The sequence below is a fragment of the Amblyraja radiata genome, chromosome 3 (genome assembly GCF_010909765.2).
Source record: "Amblyraja radiata isolate CabotCenter1 chromosome 3, sAmbRad1.1.pri, whole genome shotgun sequence".
Classification (NCBI taxonomy): Eukaryota; Metazoa; Chordata; class Chondrichthyes; order Rajiformes; family Rajidae; genus Amblyraja; species Amblyraja radiata.
Genome location: NC_045958.1, coordinates 104,469,193 through 104,490,652, shown reverse-complemented (window position 1 = coordinate 104,490,652; position 21,460 = coordinate 104,469,193). Strand labels below are relative to the sequence as shown.

At 44.5% G+C, this 21,460-nt stretch overlaps 1 protein-coding gene across 2 annotated transcripts in view; it reads left to right on the top strand.

Annotated features, from left to right (window-relative positions):
- paip1 (poly(A) binding protein interacting protein 1) overlaps positions 1-21,460 on the top strand; it is a 38,550-nt gene that overhangs the window by 12,613 nt on the left and 4,477 nt on the right. The window contains exons 2-9 of one of the 2 annotated variants that reach the window (XM_033018488.1): positions 5,375-5,535; positions 6,546-6,749; positions 8,153-8,265; positions 8,990-9,101; positions 9,938-10,063; positions 10,294-10,400; positions 11,120-11,237; positions 21,347-21,401. In XM_033018488.1, the coding sequence (XP_032874379.1) occupies positions 5,375-5,535; positions 6,546-6,749; positions 8,153-8,265; positions 8,990-9,101; positions 9,938-10,063; positions 10,294-10,400; positions 11,120-11,237; positions 21,347-21,401 (996 nt within the window). The remainder of the gene's footprint in view (positions 1-5,374; positions 5,536-6,545; positions 6,750-8,152; positions 8,266-8,989; positions 9,102-9,937; positions 10,064-10,293; positions 10,401-11,119; positions 11,238-21,346; positions 21,402-21,460) is intronic. The other variant, XM_033018489.1, reaches the window with a different exon arrangement.

The following is a 21,460-nucleotide window of genomic DNA, read 5'->3' as shown; positions in this document are numbered from 1 at the left end:
GAATTCATTGCAAAGCGGGAGATTAACAGGTTGTTGATTAGTAATGGGCGTCAAAGGTTGCAGGGAGAAGGCAGGAGAATTGGGTTGTGAGGGAAAAATAGATCAGCAATAATTGAATGGTGGAGCAGACTCGATGGGCCATATAGCCTATTTTGGCTTCTATGTCTTGAGGCCTTATTAAGAGATAAGCTGATGGTGGAAGCATTATGCTGTAGGTTCATCAGAATGGTACTTGTACTCCAAAGTTTGATTAATTAGAGTGAAGATGGTAATTTAACTTAGAAATCAGAATTTTGAGCAGGATTTTTTTTCTGTGGGAATATTTCCCCCCTCCCCGTGTATGTGGACTTCACTGAAAGGGGTGACTTATTGTTCGTCCCAAATTAACTGAGCAGTCACAGCTCTGTTTCAAACAACAAGTGAAAAGAATAGTAAATATAATTAAATTTCACTTGTCCAATTTTAGATATATTAGAAATAATTTAACTATTGATTCAGCTAAACTATATTTTAATGCAATGATTATGCCATATATGACCTGCTGTATAACAAGTTGGGCACTGGCATGCAAGTCCACACTAAAGCCTGTTGAAATTGCTTACAAACAAGCCCTAAAAATTCATGACAAAAAAGCCCAGAATGTACCATCACTGTAGCATCCTGAAGAAATATGATCTGCTGAGCTGGGAAAACATAATCAAATATGCAGATTCTATTTTGGTTTACAAAATCTTCCATGGACTAGCCCCACCTCCGTTAAAGGACTTTATAAAGAAAAACACAAATAGGTCGACTAGAGCAGGCTCCAGAGGTGATTGTCTAGTCCCATTTAGAGAAAGTGTTTTTGGGCAGTCAGTGTTTTCATATCGAGCGTCGCAGACCTGGAACACGATACCAAGCATCATACGGGATCTGCCAACTTTTACCTCATTTACCAAACATCTAAAAATGTGGCTACTGGAAAATCAATACTTCACTCATAATCTACCTTAAAATTATTCACCGCTATCTGGTCTGTCATAAGCAGCATTGTTTGTCTGTTTGTTTATTGGACTCTTTATTGTTATTTTTCTTCTTATTGTTGTTTTTATTCTTATTGATTGATTGTGGTGTGATGTGTTTAACATGTTTATTTAACATCAACCTGCCAAAGGGACTAAAGATGGAAATTAGCTACTGGCTATAATCTTCCATATTTACATTTAAATGTTTATTAATATTCACTGTCCCTGTTTAAATAGACAATAGATAAAAGGTGCAGGAGTAGGTCATTCGGCCCTTCGAGCCAGCACCGCCATTCAATGTGATCATGACTGATCAACCCCAATCAGTACCCCGTTCCTGCCTTCTTCCCATATCCCCTGACTTCGCTATTTTTAAGAGCCCTATCTAGCTCTCTTGAAAGCATCCAGAGAACCTGCCTCCACTGCCCTCTGAGGCAGAGAATTCCACATACTCACCACTCTGTGAGGAAAAGTGTTTCCTCGTCTCCGTTCTAAATGGCTTACTCCTTATTCTTAAACTGTGGCCGCTGGTTCTGGACTCCCCCAACATCGGGAACATGTTTCCTGCCTTTAGCGTGTCCAAACCCTTAACAACCTTATATGTTTCAATGAGATCTCCTCCCATCCTTCTAAACTCCAGAGTGTACAAGCCCAAGCTGCTCCATTCTCTCAGCATATAACAGTCCCGCCATCCCGGGAATTAACCTTGTAAACCTGCGCTGCACTCCCTCAATAGTAAAAATGTCCTTCCTCAAATTAGGGGACCCAAACTGCACTCAATACTCCAGGTGTGGTCTCACTAGGGCTCTGTACAACTGCAGAAGGACCTCTTTGCTCCTATATTTGATTCCTCTTGTTATAAAGGCCAACATGCCATTCGCTTTCTTCACTGCCTGCTGTACCTGCATGCTTACTTTCATAGACTGATGTACAAGGACCCCCAGATCCCGTTGTACTTCCCCGTTTCCCAACTTGACGCCATTTAGATAGTAATCTGCCTTCCTGTTTTTGCTACCAAAGTGGATAACCTCACATCTATCCGCATTAAACTTCATCTGCCATGCATCTGCCCACTCCCCCAACCTGTCCAAGTCACCCTGCATTCTCATAGCATCCTCCTCAAAGTTCACACTGCCACCCAGCTTTGTGTCATCTGCAAATTTGCTAATGTTACTTTGAATCCCTTCATCCACATCATTGATGTATATTGTAAATAGCTGCAGTTCCAGCACCGAGCCTTGGGGTACCATTCTGCCTGCCATTCTGAAAGGGACCCGTTAATCCCTACTCTTTGTTTCCTGTCTGCCAACCACTTCTCTATCCATGTCAGCACTCTACCCCCAATACCATGTGCCCTAATGTTGCCCACTAATCTCCTATGTGGGACCTTATCAAATGCTTTCTGAAAGTCCAGGTACACTACATCTACTGGCTCTCCCTTGTCCATTTTCCTAGTTACATCTTCAAAAAATTCCAGAAGATTAGTCAAGCATGATTTCCCCTTCGTAAATCCATGCTGACTCGGACCGATCCTGTTACTGCTATCCAAATGTTCGGCTATCTCATCTTTTATAATTGACTCCAGCATCTTCCCCATGTCAGGCTAACTGGTCTATAATTCCTTGTTTTCTCTGTCCCGCCTTTCTTAAAAAGTGGGATAACATTAGCTACCCTCCAATCCGCAGGAACTGATCCTGAGTCTATAGAACATTGGAAAATTATCACCAATGCATCCATGATTTCCAGAGTACCCTGGGATGCAGACCATCAGGCCCTGGGGATTTATCAGCCTTCAGTCCCATCAGTCTATCCAACACTATTTCCTGCCTAATGTGGATTTCCTTCAGTTCCTCCGTCACCCCAGATCCTCTGGCTACTACCATAACAGGCAGATTGTTTGTGTCCCCCTTAGTGAAGACAGATCCAAAGAACCTGTTCAACTCCACTGCCATTTCCTTGTTCCCCATAATAAATTCACCTTTTTCGGTCTTCAAGGATCCAACTTTGGTCTTAACTAATTTTTTCCTCTTCACATACCTAAAGAAGCTTTTACTATCCTGCTTTATATTCTTGGCTAGCTTACCTTCGTACCTCATCTTTTCTTTCCGTATTGTCTTTTTGGTTATCTTCTGTTGTTCTTTAAACATTACTCAATCCTCTTGCTTCCCGCTCATCTTTGCTACGTTGTACTTCTTCGCTTTAATTTTTATACTGTCCCTGACGTCCCTTGTCAGCCATGGTCGTCCCTTTCTCCCCTTGGAATCTTTCTTCCACCTAGGAATGAACTGATCTTGCACCCTCTGTATTATTCCTATAAATACCTGCCATTTTTGTTCCACTGTCATCCCTGCTAGTGTATCTTTCCAGTCAACTTTGGCCAGCTTCTTCTTCATGGCCCCATAGTCCCCATTATTCAACTGCAACACTGACACCTTCGATCTTCCCTTCTCCCTCTCCAATTGTAGATTAAACACTGCCTCCTAATGGCTCATTAACCTCGAGGTCCTTTATCAAATCCGGTTCATTACATAACACTAAATCCACAATTGCCTTCTCCCTGGTAGGCTCCAATACATGCTGTTCTAAGAATCCATCACGAAGGTACTCTACAAAGTCCCTTTCTTGGGGTCCAGTACCAACCTGATTTTCCCAGTCTACCTGCATGTTGAAATCTCCCATAACAACCACAGCATTACTTTTGCTACATGCCAATTTTAACTCTTGATTGCGCCCTATGTCCAGGCTACTGTTTGGAGGCCTGTAGATTAGTCCCATTAGGGTCTTTTTACCCTTACAATTCCTTAGTTCTATCCGTACTGATTCCACATCTCCTATTTCAATGTCACCCCTTGCAAGGGACTGAATTTCATTCCTCACCAACAGGGCAACCCCACCTCCTCTGCCCACCTGCCTGTCTGATAGGAGGTATACCCTTGAATATTCAGTTCCCAGCCCTGACCCTCTTGCAGCCATGTCTCAGTAGTTCCCACAACATCATACTTGCCAGTTTCTAACTGAGCTTCAAGCTCGTCCAGTTTATTCCTTAAACTTCGCGCATTCATATATAGCACTTTGACCTCCGTATTCACTTTTCCCCTCGCACCGCTCGCAATTAGCCCTGACCTTACTCTGTTGTCCATTCTCGAGCTTTCCTTCCCATTAATTCGAGAATCTTTTGTAATTTTCCTGTACTCACTTCCCCTTTATACTTTCAATTTGTCAATCCCTTCCCCCCCACTATTTAATTTAAACCCACACGTGTAGCCCTAGCAAAGCTGCCTGCCAGGATGTCGGTCCCTCTCCAGTTCAGGTGTAACCCGTCCCTTTTGTACAGGTCACCCCTACCCCAGAAGAGATCCCAGTGGTCTATTAAAAAAAAAAAAAAGAAACACTCAATCTGGAGTCCTGTAAAGGATGGCTGATATAAAGTGGGGATGTTTAAAGGAGATGTTTAAAGGTGGGTGCCTGGAACGCAGGCGGAGGCAGATATGATAGTGATTTTTAAGAGGCTTTTCGGTAGACATGTAGATATGCAGGAAATGGAGGTATGTGTGTTGGCAGAGGAGATTAACATTTTATGCACAATATGGGGAGAAGGGCCTGTTCCCTTGCTGTACTGGTCTATGTCTCTATGAAAGAAAAGCAAGGATAAACATTTCTTCAGATGCTCCAACTGCAATGTTGACATTTGACTCTCATTTCCTCTTGTGTTTGCGCATTTGGGATGGCAACTAGAGGTGGAATGTCTGTCACAGATGTGGCACGGTGGTGCTGCGGTAGATCTGCTGCCTTACATCGCCAGAGTGTCCACTGCATCTCCATGGTGCCCAACCAATCAGTCCACAAACATCAAAAGGCCAACCTAGTGGTGCAGCGGGTAGAGCTGCTGCCCCACAGCGCCAGAGACCCAGGTTTGATCCTGACTGTGGAGTTTGCACATCTGCCTGTGACCGTGTGGGCTTCCTCTGGGTGCTCGGGTTTCCACCCACATCCCATAGACGACCTGAGAGTTTGTAGGTTAAATGGCCCTCTGTAAATTGCCCCGAGTGTGAAGGGAGTGGATGAGAAAGTGAGGTAACTGAGAACTAGTGTGAACAGGTGATCGCTGGTCGGCGTGGACTCGGTTAGCCAAAGGGCCTGTTTCCATGCTGTCTCTCTAAAACTATACATAGGATTAGTGTGAATGGGTGACCGATAGTCAGCATGAATTTGGTGGTCTGAAGGGCCTGCTTCCATGCTGTCACTCTGAACTAAACCAAAAGATTAGCTCCGTTGATCTGGGGCGTTGGTGGGCAATTGTTGTTTTTGCTTGGGCACCCCAGGCAAGGAGGATGTGGAAAATAATGGGATGTGTTTTTGTGATTTTTCAGATCATGGGCAAATGGCCTTGGGATCTCATGACCAATATCTGTCGCATGGCACAAATACCTCCATGGTTAAATCACAGAAAATGGAGACATTCACCATCCAGTCTAAACTTTCAGCCAGCGCACCAGAATTCTACCCCTCTGGCTTTATGGCAGTGTCGTCGGTAAGTGTCTGCCTCTACCTCCATCTCATCATCCTACATTCAATGCTCTCGGTGTCGTCTCTGCTGCATTTGGAGAAACCAAACGTGGATCGGGTGACCATTTTGTAGAATTTCTCTGCTTGCTTGGAAACAGACTATTCAGCCCAACTTGCCCCCACCGGCCAACATGTCCCATCTGCACTAGTCCAAACTGTGACCCGAAGTTGTCTGCCCCCTTATTCCTCCACCCCACTCCCTTCCTGACCTCTTCTTTGGAATATGGAACAGCGTAAGATTGAAGAATACAAACGATCGCAGATGCTGGCAGAATCTTAGGCAAAACCAGCTTTGAGTAAACCAGCATCTGCAGTTCACTATGTCTCCCCTGGCAGCTTGTTCCATATACCCACCACCCTCTGTGTGTAAAGGTTGCTATTAAATCTTAGAGACAGAGGGAACTACAGATGCTGGGTTGCAAAAAAAGACGTAAAGTGTTGGAGTAACCTGGCGGCTCAGGCAGCATTTTTGGGGGGGAATGGCTAGGAGATGCTTTGGGTCAGGACCTTTCTTCAGACTTAAGAGGCTGAGGGACAGTTGTCTACCATCTACATCCCAGGGTATAGTTTAAAATTAAGAGGACATAAGTTTATGGTGACACGGGGAAGATTTAGTTACGTTAAACGATCAACTTTAGATCAGTTCTATCCTACACACTAAGGACAATTTACTGAAACCAATTCACCTACAAACCTGTACTACTTTGGAGTGTGGGGGGAAACCGGAGCACCAGGAGAAAACCCACACGGTCATAGGGAGAACGTACAAACTCCGTACCGCCAATACCCGTAGTCAGGATCGAACCTGGGTCTCTGACGCTGTGAGGCAGCAGCTCTACTGCCGCCCCTAATTCTGTATTTATACTAGGGGACCTAGGTGCCTGGTTACTTTCTCCATCTCTTTGTTCAATAAAGAAACCAAGCGTTAAAAAGCTTTCATGCTTGTCTGACATGATCCTGTTGGTGTCTCCTCAGAAAGCTACTGCCGACGAGGCCTATGTGGATTTTGAGATCCCGCCTGACCTCACACTTGCTGATTATCTCCAAGATTTCCTGAGTCTCCTGACCTCTCACCCCGGGAGCTTTGAGCTGGAGATTGGGCAGTTCACAGAAATGATGAACACCTGGGTGAACACTGACGAAATACTTCAAGAGGTGGTGGAAATCATCTACCAGCAGGTAGGAAAGTGTCTCTGTGGCCAAGGATATTTCATTGTAATGCAGACCGACAACGGAACAATTCTCACTTGTTGCAGCTTTACCCTCCTGTAAACACAATACTCATAGATAACATATAATATACAAAAATCAATCAATTAATAACCCATGTGTGTGTGTGTGTGTGTGAGACAGATTCTTGATAGGTGCGGGTGTCAGGGTTGTGGGGCAAAGGCAGGAGAATGGGGTTGAGAGGGAAAGTTAGATCAGCCATGCTTGAATGGCGGACTTGATGGTCCGAATGGCCTTATTCTGCTCCTAGAACTTATGACATGGTTTAATGATATGGGTCAATGGTACTTTATTGTTACATACACCTAGGTACAGTGAAATCTTTTTGCATGCAGTTCAGTAACAACCTTATGATTAGGCGCAACTGTACTTTATACAATAGTAGATTACACTGAGGCAGTACACAGAAGTCACTACGTTCGTGGCACCATCTTGTACCCTTTAAGTTCAGAGCTGTTAAAAATATTACAGTCTTAACTTGGCAATAAAGGCCCATTGTCCTGGTGGCGGCACTGGGTCGGAGTTCGAGCGACCTCTGCTGCTTCATGCCGCTGCATGCTGCGTCTGTGCCATGCGCTTGGCCGCTCGAATGCCGCCAAATCTAATCGAGCCCCAGGCTGTTGCAGGGCCACCAGCAGCCTGCACCACTGGATACGTCAGCCTGCCAACGCAGTTTGCATCCTCATTTACCAAACTTTTCACATCAGCTCTTTACCTTTGGAGCACCTTGAGTTCAACAATCTATTCACTTTTTTTAGGATGGATTTGGTGTCTGATTTGCTGCCATCATTTGCCCTCTTAAAGGTTTCTTCCTTGTCTCATTGCATCTTTTTTCCTCCATCGTGATTCTGTTTGTCATTTAGACGCCTTCCTTCCAATCTACCAGATACTACCCCATTTATACTTTTACAACTCCTAGCCCTTCCCTTTTATTGTAGCTAACATCCAGTTCAGATGAAAAGTGAGAGGCAAAAGATTTAATAGGACCCGAGGGGCAACTTTTTCCACACAGTGGTTTTATGGAATAAGCTGCTGGGAAAAGTAGTTGAGGCACGTAGAAAAACGCCTTTCAAGAAGACATTTGGACAGGAACATGGATAGGAAAGGTTTAAATGGATCTGGGCAAATGGGACTAGCTTAGAAGGAGCATCTTGGTTGGCGTGGATGAGTAGGGCCGAAGGGCCTGTGTCCAAGATAATTAATTGACCCAAAGTGTTAACTGTTCCACTCTAATGGGTGCTTGCTGAACTACTGGGCGTTTCCAGCATTTTGTTCTATGGTTGTGTTACTGTACTTTCCAATTCTACCTCCACAATGATCTATTTCAGTCTGTTTTGTTTCCCGTCTCTTAGGCAACCACGGTGCCCAACTTCACGTACACAGCTGCTCGACTATGTAACTACCTGTCCCAGAACCTTACTATTAACCCCAGAAATAGCAACTTCCGCCAACTCCTGTTACAGAGGTAGGTGCTGGATCCTGTTCACCCCGTGAAGTTATTGTGTACATTTGCTGCTTTGTCGGGCTCGCTTCTCTTTGCCCTTGCCCTTGCCCCGTGACAAAAGTTCAAGTTCTTGACCAGTGAGAAAAAAGCGACACCAGATTGCAGTTAATTTATCTACAAACCTTTTGCATTAATAACTCCTGGATGTCGCTGGATCTTGGGGTCCAAGTCCATGACTCCGTGAAAGTGGTGACCCAAGTATGCCTGCCTTCATCGGTTGAGTGATAGGTGTCGGGAAGTCAAGATGCAGCTTTAGAGGAGTTTGGTTAGGCCGCATTTGGAACGTTGCGTACAATACTGGTCGCCCCATTACAGGAAGGATGTGGAGGCTTTGGAACGAGTGTAAAGGAGGTTGACCGGAACAAAGCCTGGATTAGAGGGCATTAACTATAAGGGTAGACGTTGGACTTGCAATTCATGTTGGGGGAAGAGACATTCCAAAGCTCTATGTTTGTAGGTTAATTGGCTTTGGTTAAAACATATTGGAAATTATCCTTGGTGTGTAGGATAGTGCTATTGAACTGGGATCGCTGGCCGGCATGGATTTGGTGGGCTGAAGAGCTTGTTTCTGTGCTGTATCTCTAAACTAAACTAATGGGCCAAGGATGATGCCTGCTGGTTTGGTAGCTGGACTGCAAATGCACTTGCTTCTCACCCTGCTGTGCCTCTGTTCCCCCTTCCACAGGTGTGAGACAGAGTACTCGAAGAGAAACGAGGCAGCGAATGGTGATGAAAAGGCCAGGAAGAAGTTCCACTCATTTGTGCTGTTTTTGGGTGAGCTGTATCTCAACCTGGAGGTGAGAGTTCAATTGTTAAATCTGTTGCTTATCTTGAAGAAGCTCTGTGAAAAATAAATCAGGGAGACGAGAGATCGTCGTTCAAGTTCATAGTCATACCATTCATAGAGGGCTGGGGGAGAGCTGGGAAGGGATGGGGAAGGACGGAGAAAGCAAGGACTACCTGAAATTGGAGAAGTCAATGTTCATACCGCTGGGGTGTAAACTGCCCAAGCGAAATATGAGGTGCTGCTCCTCCAATTTACAGTGGGCCTCACTCTGGCCATGGAGGAGGCCCACGACAGAAAGGTCGGATTTGGGATTGGAAGGGAGTTGAAAAGCTGGACTACCGGGAGATCAGCTTGGTCTCACTGATGTAGAACAGCTGACACCTAGTTGTGAGATTATGACTGTGTGCGGCACGGTGGCGCAGCTGTGGAGTTGTTGCCTTACAACGCCGGAGACCCGGGTTCGATCCTGACTACCGTGCTGCCTGTACAGAGTTTGTACATTCTCCCTGTGACCGCATGGGTTTTCTCCGGGTGCTCCTGTTTCTTCCCATACTCCAAAGATGTGCATGTTTGTAGGTTAATTGGTTTTGGTAATTGTAAACTTGTCCCTCGTGTGCTAGTGAAATGGTGATTGCTGGTAGGCGCATATTCGGTGGGCCGAAGTGCCCGTTTTCACGCTGTACCTCTAAAACTAAAATTAAAATGTATTGAGATGTAATTGTTTACTTTGTACAGTCTGAACATAACACCACATTCATCTGGGTTCAGTCGCACTAAAATGTTGTCATTTGAATTCAGCAGAACAAATGTATTTATTACGGGGATTTTCTCTCTGTGGATCTGTAGATCAAAGGTGTAAACGGGTCGGTGACACGAGCTGAGATTTTGCAAATAGGACTCTGCGAATTACTGAGCGCACTGTTTTCTAAGCCCGTGGATGATAACCTCACCTGTGCTGTAAAATTACTGAAGGTATGATGGCAGCTTTCACTTGCCTCTCTTTTTAGTCTGGAGTATTTTCCTTCCATCTTTACATTTTTAGGTAGCCCCCACTTGCATGGCCCCTCTTCCTCCTTCTACACAATTCCCACCTGCCTGCACTCCCTTCTCCTCTGGTCATGTCTTGCTATCCCCTCTACCTCTCTCCAAAAACTCTGGCCGTATTGTTGCCCTCCCTTTAATAATGTCTTCTTTGTTCTCAGCTTACTGGGTCAATACTAGAAGATGCCTGGAACAAGCAAGGAAAATCAGATATGGCCGAGATAATTCAGCGAGTTGAGAATGTTGTTCTAGATTCTGACTGTAGTAGGTAAGTGTCCTTGGCCATTGAACCAAGGTTCTGGGTTTGATCAACATTTGGGGTACCACAGGATTTTGACATTAGCCCCAAAGAGTTATCGGCAGACCATTGTACAATATGAGTGAGCACCTAGGTATAATATTTTAGATTTCTATAGTCAAATCAATTGCATTTGTTTCAAGAGAGTCAAGAGTGTTTGACGGCACTGGGCTTCTACTCGCTGGGTTTAGAATTTACCAAATAGTGAAAGACTTGGCTAGAGCAGACATGGAGAGGATGTTTCCACTAGTGGGATAGTCTAGGACCAGGGGTCACAGCCTCAGAATTAAAGGATGTTCCTTTTCGAAGGAGATGAGGAGGAATTTCTTTAGTCAGAGGGTGATGAATCTGTGGAATTCATTGCCACAGCAGGCTGTGGAGGCCTTCAATTGATATTTTTAATGCAGAGATAGATGGATTCTTGATTAGTACGGGTGTCAGGGGTTATGGGGATAAAACAGGGGAATGGGGTTGAGATGGAGAGGTAGATCAGCCATAATTGAATGTCGGAGGAGACTTGATGAGCCGAACGGCCTAATTCTGCTATTATCACTTCTTATGAACGAGCGTTTAATTATCGTGTGTACAGACACCAGAACAATGAATTCAAAGCAGAAGCAAGGCCTTCAATCTCCAAGCATTATTAAAGTCTTAGCACTGATTTACTTTCTGATCTTCACTCTTTTCAGAGATGTCAAGCACATGTTGCTGAAGCTGGTGGAGTTGCGGTCTAGTAATTGGGGTCGTGTTCACACAGCAGTCACATACAATGAAGCTACACCTGAAAATGATCCTAACTATTATATGGTAAGGGCGCACGCATGCATCTACTGCCCTTGGTGAAGGCATTAGGTGCCTTTCACCACTGAAAGAAGCCGAATGTTAAATCACACTCCTATTTCTATGGAATCCATCATGATTTTACACAGTGCGTCGCAGAAGTAAACTTAAGCACACTTACATTTAGGTTGAATGCAGATATTATATAATTTGATGCACTTATATGTCTCAGACTGGTTGGACCTGTATCTGTCCATTATGATTAAACTGCAATAGTATTGCCGTTACTATTGTTATTGCTGTTTAATAATAGCAGTTATTAAATAATAGCATGTATTTAATAATTGCTATTATTAAACAAGCAGTAACAATAGCAACGGCAATAATTGTTGGCCAGGACAAGGAGGGAAACTCTCTTTGGCCTTTGAGATTTTGCTGTGGGTCTTTTATAACCATCGTGGAACCCGGGCCAGATCTGTCGGTATCTCATCGTAAAGACCTTTGTACAGCACTTTCCAATTGCTGGAGTGGGACTCTTTAGTTTGTTACACTGGGCTATCTACTACATCATCCACGCTAAAGCATCCACAGTTAGATTTTAGGTCTAATATTTCGGTTTATTATTGTCGCATGTACCGAGGTATAGTGAAAAGCTTTGTTTTGCACGCTGTCCAGACCAGATAATGCTGTACAATCAAGCCAAACTCAAGTGAAGAATCGAGAACTAGAGGACACAGGTTTAAGGTGAGGGGGGGGGGGGGGGGGGAAGATTTAATAGGAACCTGAGGGGTGCAGCAATGGGTGGTGGGTGCACAGAACAAGCTGCCAGAGGAGGTAGCCGAGGCAGGTACAATCACAATGCTTAAGAAGTCTTTAGATAGGTACATGGATAGGATAGTTTTGGTGTAATATGGGCCGAATGCGGGCAGGTGGAACGAGTGTAGATGGGGCCGAAGGGCCTGTTTCCACGCTGTGTGACTATATGACTTTAAGTGCAATACATAGAGCAAAAGGGAAGATATAGAGTGTTTCAATGATAATTTATTATTACCTAGGTACAGTGAAATTCCTCTTTTGCATGCAATAGGTTCAGGCTCATTTTTGTCACATACTGAGGTACAGTGGAAAGCTTTGTTTTGCATGCAACCCAATTAGATCAGAAAATACCATGCATAAATACAATCAAGTCAAACTCGATTACAATAGGTACAGCCTAAGGGGAAGATACAGAGTGCAGAATATAGTTCTCAGCACGATTCAGTATTTACATGGTTGAAAGTTGTCAGTAGGGGCCAGTAATCCATGTTCTCAGATGCGTAGGACCATGGGTGGGTCATCATTGGAAGTTCAGATGGTCTTTATGGAGATATTAGTTTCATCAGACCAAATAACTGGGTTGCTTTGTAAAAGGCCCAAAGAAGTATTCCATCGATGGGTTGAGTTACCTTCTCACTGCCCCCAATATTTATGCTGTTGACACAGTGCTAAGGTTCTGTGGTGGGGCTTGAGTGGGTGAACTTCAATGCATTGACGAAGCTCACGGCTTCTCTTTTACACATCATGTGTGAGAGTACGTTTTGGTCACTTAAATCTTTCTTTCTTCCAGAAGTGGTTTTGGATCACACAGTTAGTTCCGTGGGCTCCATGTTCCCTTGATTTGGGACTGTCTGAATTGGGGATAGGGCAGAGGGACACAAATGTAAACCTTGTCCATCCAAATATCACGTCCACAAACGGGGCTTGCCTTGCGTATAGAGGAGGAAGGATTTCATACACTGCAGAGTTGCACGTCCACCATTGTCAACCAAGTGACAAATAAGTCAAGTGGGTAAAATCATCTTTTCACTAGAATAGATGTGTTGTTTTGCTGACAGTGGACATGACATAATATAATACAATACAATAATACTTTATTAGCCAGGTATGTTTTGCAACATATGAGGAATTTCATTTGCCAAGTCAGTCATTCAAATAAAAAGCAACAGAACACACAGAATACATTTTAACATAAACATCCACCACAGTGACTCCTCCACATTCCTCACTGTGATGGAAGGCGAATAAAAGTTCAATATCGTCCCTTCTTTGCTCTCCCGCAGTCGGGGGCCTCAAGCCTTCCGATGACAGGTCGATCTTGACTCCCGTAGCCGGCAGTGTTTGGGCCCACCGCATTGGGGCGGTCTGCTCCTGCATCGGGGGGATGTCAGTTCCCCAAGGCGGCGATCGGACCCCGGGTCGAACCTCTGCTTCGTTGGAGCTTCCCGACTCGGCCTCTCCCGAGACTGCGAGCTCTCGATGCTAAAGTCCGCAGGCTGCGGTTGGAGCGTCGATCCCAGGCAAGGGATCGGCTCCGATGTTAAGTCCACGGCCCCGCGGTGGGGCTCAAAGTCAGGCCGAGGAGGCCTCCAGCTCCATGATGTTAGGCCGCAGAGCGACCGGAGATACGATCCGGAAAACAATCGCATCTCCGGCAAGGTAAGAGATTTGAAAAACGTTTTCCCCCATCCCCCACATAAAACAAACCGGAGAACATTTACACAAACTTTTAAAACGCACCAAACATAACAAAAAAAGATAAAATTACGCCCCTGGTGGAATAGAAGCAAACTGTTTGTATTGAACCTTGAAAGGTATTGTTCAATACTCCAGAGGCAGAATCTGTAATTAGAGAAGACTGCATCGCTGGTTATAAGAAGCAGCCTCTGCTGCCTTTTCTGCCATTGTAAGATTGGGACTGATCCTTGACCTCACCGATATCTTTCTGCACAAACCCCATCTCCTTTGATTATCTTGCTATCCAAACATTTGTCGCTCTTCTGCCTTAAATAGACTGGATAAAGAAATTCTAAAGATTTACTCGCCTCTTTGTGAAGAAACTTTCCCCCTTAGTACTGAATGGCCACCAATTTGAGACCAGACCTTCACCCTAGACAAAAAAAAACAGTGTGCTGGAGGCACTCAGCGGGTCAGGCATCATCTCTGGAGGGATCCGTCTTCAGACTGATTGAAATTTAGACTGATTTAGTCTGATGAAGGGTCCCGACCTAAACATTGTCTGTCCATTTCTCTCCTCAGATGCTGTCTGAACCCCTGAGATCCATCAGTACTTTATTTCCTGATTAAGATTCTGGCATCTGCAGTCGCTTGCGTCTCCTGGTTCTAGACATCCCAGCTGAGGGAAAAACTTAGTCTGCCCCAAATGATCTTGTATGTTTCATTTAGACCGCCTCTCATTCTTGTAAATTTGAGAATATAATTCCAGTCTGCTTAATCTCTTATCGTTGAACATATTCTTCATCAATCTGTTGCCTCGATGTCTCCTTCCCCATAGCTAACAATGAACCATTCTACATTTCCTTATCATTGCCTGCTTTGATCTGTCGTTTTCACATTTACCCTTCCATATCTCTAGTCTCCCTCTCTGCTGACTCTCAGTCTTTAAGAAGGGTCTCAACCCAAAAGGTCACCCATTCCTTCTCTCCAGCGATGAAGCCTGCCCGCTGAGCTACTCCAGCATTTTATTTCCAATAACCTGGTGAACCTTTGTGACATTCCATCCATTGCAAGTACAGTGCCCTCCATAATCTCAAAGACAATTTGAGATTTGTAATAGAAAAAAATCACTTGTAGTTAAAGGGCACATTGTCAGATTTTATTACGGTATTTTTATACACTTTAGTTTCACCATGTAGAAATTACAGCTGTGTTTATACATAGTCCCCCCCATTTCAGGGCACTATAAGTGATTGGGACACACTGGCTTCACAGGTGTTTGTAATTGCTCAGGTGTGTTTAAATAACTCATTAATGCAGGTATAAGAGAGCTCTCAGCACCTATTCTTTCCTCCAGTCTTTCCATCACCTTCGGAAACTTTTATTGCTGTTTATCAACATGAGGACCAAAGTTGTGCCAATGGCAGTCAAATAAACCATTATGAGACTGAGAAACAAGAATTAAACTGTTAGAGACATCAGCCAAACCTTAGGCTTACCAAAATCAACCATTTGGAACATCATTAAGAAGAAAGAGAGCACTGGTGAGCTTGCTAATCACAAGGGGACTGGCAGGCCAAGGAAAACCTCCACAGCCGATGACAGAAGAATTCTCTCTATAATAAAGAAAAATCCCCAAACACCTGTCCAACATCAGAAAAACTCTTCAGGAGTCAGGTGTGGATTTGTCAATGACCACTGTCCACAGAAGACTTCATGATCAGAAATACAGAGGCTACACTGCAAGATGCAAACCACTAGTTAGCTGCAAAAATAAGATGGCCATGTTACAGTTCGTCAAGAAGCACTTAAAAAGAGCAACTACTGTTCTGGAAAAAGGTCTTGTGGACAGGTGAGACAAAGATTAACTTATAGCAGAGTGATGGCAAGAGCAAAGTATGGAGGAGAGAGGAACTGCCCAAGATCCAAAGCATACCACCTCATCTGTGAAACACGGTGGTGGGGGTGTTATGGCCTGGGCATGTATGGCTGCTGAAGGTACTGGCTCACTTATCTTCATTGATGATACAGCTGCTGATGGTAGTAGCATAATGAATTCTGAAGTGTATAGATACATCCTATCTGCTCAAGTTCAAACAAATGCCTCAAAACTCATTGGCCGGCGGTTCATTCTACAGCAAGACAATGATCCCAAACATACTGCTAAAGCAACAAAGGAGCTTTTCAAAGCTTAAAAATGGTAAATTCTTGAGTGGCCAAGTCAATCACCCGATCTGAACCCAATTGAGCATGCCTTTTATATGCTGAAGAGAAAACTGAAGATGGCTGCAATACAGGCCTGGCAGAGCATCACCAGAGAAAACACCCAGGAACTGTGCAATACGGGCTGAAAAGATGAAGTACGAGGGGAAGCTGGCCAGGAATATAAAGAAGGACAGTAAAAGCTTCTTTAGATCTGTTAAGGGGAAAAAGAATAGCAAAGTCAAATGTGGGTCCCTTGAAGGCAGACATGGGTGAAATTATTATGGAGAACAAGGAAATGGCAGAAGAGTTGAACAGGTACTTCACTAAGGAAGACACAAACAACCTCCCAGAAGTACTGGAGGACAGAGGATCTAAGGGGGTAGAGGAACTGAAATAAATTTTCATTAGGTGATAAAAAGTATTGCGTGGGCTAATGGGACTGAAGGATGATAAATCCCCTGGGCCTGATGGTCTCCATTCCAGGGTCCTCAGGGAGGTGACTCTAGAAATAGTGGACGCATTGGTGATCATTTTCCAATGTTCAATAGATTCAGGATCAGTTCGTGGATAGCTAATGTTATCCCACTTTTCAAGAAAGGAGCCAGGGAGAAAACGGGGAATTACAGACCAGTTAGCCTGACTTCGGTGGTGGGAAAGATGCTGGAGTAAATTATTAAAGAGGTAATAATGGGGCATTTGGATAGCAGTAAAAGGATTAGTCCAAGTCAGCATGGATTTATGAAAGGAAAATCATGCTTGACTAATCTTCTGGAATTTTTTGAGGATGTGACAAGTAAAATGGATGAAGGGGAGCCAGTGGATGTCGTGTATCTAGACTTTCAGAAAGCCTTTGATAAGATTCCGCACGGGAGACTGGTGACTAAAATTAGAGCACATGGTATTGGGGGTTGGGTGTTGACGTGGATAGAAAATTGGTTGGCAGACAGGAAGCAAAGAGTAGGAGTGAACGGGCCCCTTTCAGAATGGCAGGCAGTGGCGAGTGGAGTGCCGCAAGGCTCGGTGTTGGAGCCGCAGCTGTTTACCATATAAATGATTTGGAAGAGGGAATTAGGAGCAACACTAGCAAGTTTGCAGATGACACAAAGCTGGATGGCAGTGTGAACTGTGAAGAGGATGTTAGTAGGTTGCAGGGTGACCTGGACCGGTTGAGTGAGTGTGCAGATGCGTGGCAGATGCATTATAATATAGATAAATGTGAGGTTATCCACTTTGGCGGCCAAAACAAGGGGACAGTTTATTATCTCAATGGGGTTAGGTTAGGTAAGGGGGAGGTACAGTGAGACCTGGGTGTCCTTGTACACCAGTCACTGAAAGTTGGCGTGCAGGTACAGCAGGCAGTGAAGAAAGCTAATGGAATGTTGACCTTCATAACAAGAGGATTTCAGTATAGGAGGAAAGAGGTTCTTCTGCAGTTGTATAGGGTTCTGGTAAAACCACATCTGGAGTATTGCGTACAGTTTTGGTCTCCTAATTTGAGGAAGGACATCCTTGTGATTGAGGCAGTGCAGCGTAGGTTCACGAGATTGATGGGACTGTCATATGAGGAAAGATTGAAAAGACTAGGCTTGTATTCACTGGAGTTTAGAAGGATGAGGGGGAATCTTATAGAAACATATAAAATTATAAAAGGACTGGACAAGCTGGATGCAGGAAAAATGTTCCCAATGTTGGGCCAGTCCAGAACCAGGGGCCAGTCTTAGAATAAAGGGGAGGCCATTTAAGACTGAGATCAGAAAAAACGTTTTCACCCAGAGAGTTGTGAATTTGTAAAATTCCCTGCCACAGAGGGCAGTGGAGGCCAAATCACTGGATGGATTTAAGAGAGTTAGATAGAGCTCTAGGGGCTAGTGGAATCAAGGGATATGGGGAGAAGGCAGGCACTGGTTATTGATTGCGAACGATCAGCCGTGATCACAAAGAATGGTAGTGCTGATTCGAATGGCCTCCTGCATCTATTTTCTATGTTTCTATGTCAATGTTTAACTGGTGATGTCCATGAATCACAGCCTTCAAGCAGTCATTGCATGCAAGGGATATGCAACAAAATACTAAACATGACTACTTTCATGTACATGACATTGTTGTGACCCAAGCATTATGGTGCCCTGAAATGGGGGCCTATGTATAAACGCTGCTGTAATTTCTACATGGTGAAACCAAAATGTATAAAAATTGCCTTTATTAAAATCTGACACTGTGCACTCTAACTACATGTGTTTTTTTCTATTACAAATCTCAAATTGTGGAGTACAGAGGCAAATAAATAAATGGGCCTTTGTCGCAAACATTATGGAAGGCACTGTATATCCTTGTTGGGTAAGGAGACCACACGAAAAGGCAATGTTCCCAATGTGGTCTCACCCAGGCCCTTTCTACGACCCCTTATTGCTTGCATTGCCTGTACATTTGCTTCTGGTAATTCATGCACAAAGATCCCAGGTCTCTGAACGCCAACCCCTTTCAGTGGGAGGCAGTGTGAACTGTGAAGAGGATGTTAGGAGGTTGCAGGGTGACCTGGACAGGTTGAGTGAGTGGGCAGATGCGTGGCAGATGCAGTATAATATAGATAAATGTGAGGTTATCCACTTTGGCGTAAAAAAACAAGGGGGCAGATTATTATCTCAATGTTGGGTAAGGGGGAGGTGCAGCGAGACCTGGGTGTCCTTGTACACCTGTCACTGAAAGTTGCCGTGCAGGTACAACAGGCAGTGAAGAAAGCTAATGGAATGTTGGCCTTCATAACAAGAGGATTTCAGTATAGGAGTAAAGAGGTTCTTCTGCAGTTGTTCTGCAGGGCTCTGGTAAGGCCACATCTGGAGTATTGTGTTCAGTTTTGGTCTCCTAATTTGAGGAAGGATATCCTTGTGATTGAGGCAGTGCAGCGTACGTTCACGAGATTGATCCCTGGGATGGCGGGACTGGCATATGAGGAAAGATTGAAAAGACTAGGCTTGCATTCACTAGAGTTTAGAAGGATGAGGGGGAATCTTATAGAAACATATAAAATTATAAAAGGACTGGACAAGCTAGATGCAGGAAAAATGTTCCCAATGTTGGGCGAGTCCAGAACCAGGGGTCACACTCATAGAATAAAAGGGAGGCCATTTAAGACTGAGGTGAGAAAAAATGTTTTCACCCAGAGAGTTGTGAATTTCTAGAATTCCTTGCCACAGAGGGCAGTGGAGGCTAAATCACTGGATGAGTTTAAGAGAGAGTTAGATAGGGCTCTAGGGGCTAGTGGAATCAAGGGATATGGGGAAAAGGCAGGCACGGTTTATTGATTTGGGACGATCAGCCTTGATCACAATGGTCCAGAACAAGGGGTCACAGTTTAAGGATAAGAGGGAAGTCTTTAAGGACCGAGATGAGAAAATCATTTTTTACACAGAGAGTGGTGAATCTGTGGAATTCTCTGCCACAGAAGGTAGTTGAGGCCAGTTCATTGGCTAGATTTAAGAGGGAGTTAGATGTGGCCCTTGTGGCTAAAGGGATCAGGGGGTATGGAGAGACGGCAGGTATGGGATATTGATTTGGATGATCAGCCATGATCATAGTGAATGGCGGTGCAGGCTCGAAGGGCCGAATGGCGTACTCCTGCACCTATTTTCTATGTTTCTATGTCTATGTTTCTATGAATGGTGGTGCTGGCTCGAAGGGCCGAATGGCCTCCTCCTGCACCTATTTTCTATGTTTCTATTTAAAACAAACATCTTGCTTTTCCATTTTTTTAAGACCCAAGTGATGATGACTATTTGTCCACAGTATGTTCCACCTGCTGTGTCTTCATTCACTGTCTTTATTCTCTTGAACCTTCCCTCTCTGCAGCCTCCTCATAACCCATGTTGTCACCCATCTTAGAAATGTTGGTTATATTATACTTGATCTGCTCTTTCCATTGATGTAGACAAGTCCTTAGAACTGATGGTGGCTGCTGCCTCTTCCCTCTCAATCTCAGCCTCCCTATCTGAAAATGACCCAATTATTCTCTTTAATCTCTCCTTAACCCCTGCCACTATCTTGCTGCACACAATACCCCACACTCCAATTTTGTTTAAAATTCTATATTGTGTGGCAGAAGTCTTTTGGAACTCCAAATACACCACTTCCCCTCATCTATTCTGCTGGATTGTCTTTGCATGAATCCACAACATGGAGACATACAGCACGGAAACAGGCCCTTCGGTCCAACTTGCCCATGGCGACCAAGATGCCCCATCTGCACTGGTCCCACCAACCTGCATTTGGCCTATATCTCTCTAAGCCTTCCCTATCGTACCAGTCCAAAGGTCTTTTAAATGTTGTCATAGTACCTCCCTCAACCAGGTACCTATCCATGTACCTGTCCACATCAACTCAGCCCAATCCTGTTTTACTCTCTCAGTGCCTTGCATAGAAATGTGCAGCACCAAAACGGGCCCTTCAGCCCACAAGGTTTGTGCCGAACATGATGCCAAGTTAACAGATCTCATCTGCCTGTACGTGATCCATACCGCTCTATTCCCTGCACTTCCATGTGCCTATCCAAAAGCATCTTAAATGCCACTGCCATATCTGCCTTGTTACTGTTACTTAATATCTCTTGCTATGGTGGTTTGTGGGTGATTTGAAGTTGCAATAAAAATGGCAGTCTTCCTTCCTGCCCTATTCTCAGGGCAAGTGGGGTGGTGAGGGTTGATGCATTGATTGTTTCCTTGTTTTCTACTCTCTTTTAAATCCATCCTGCCTGATTCTTGTTTCATTGTTTGCAGGTAGTTATCACTTACGGAATAGGGCATTGCCAGAGCATTCACGCACTCTGTTACATACTCGTAGCCCAGTGCAATGTTTAGTTGAGAGATACAACATGGAAACAGGTCCACCAGGTCCGCGTCGCCCAGCGATCACCCGTACACTAGAAGGGTCTCGCCCCGAAACGTTGCCTATTTCCTTCGCTCCATAGATGCTGCCTCACCCGCTGAGTTTCCCCAGCATTTTTGTCTACCTTCGACTTTCCAGCATCTGCAGTTCCTTCTTAAACACCCGTACACTAGTTCTATCCGACACACTAGGGATGATTTACAGAAGACAATTAACCTAGAAACCTGTACGTCTTTGGAATGTGGGAGGAAACTGGAGCACCCGGAGAGAAAACACACGGTGTCGCAACAAAAATGTACAAACTCCGTACAGACAGCACCCATAGTCGGGATCAATCCCGGGTCTCTGGCACTGTAAGACAGCAGCTTTAGCCCTGCACCACCGTGCCTATCCAATCGCTTGAATATTTACTCTGCATATTAATCAGAACAACCAGAACAAAAATAACCTGTGAGCGTGGATCCACTGAGTTAACCTGCTAAAGGAAGTAATGCTGAATTAGCGTGACGCTTGTGTACTTCAGGAGCAATGAGTAACGTTTACTATGTTTTAATTTTCAGAATGAGCCTGTATTTTATTCAGCAGAGGGTATCCCTCTCACTCCAGCAGACCCAGGTTAGTCTTTTGGTGTCAGCCAGACAATTATTTTTAATTTACTGATCCATTCCCTCCTC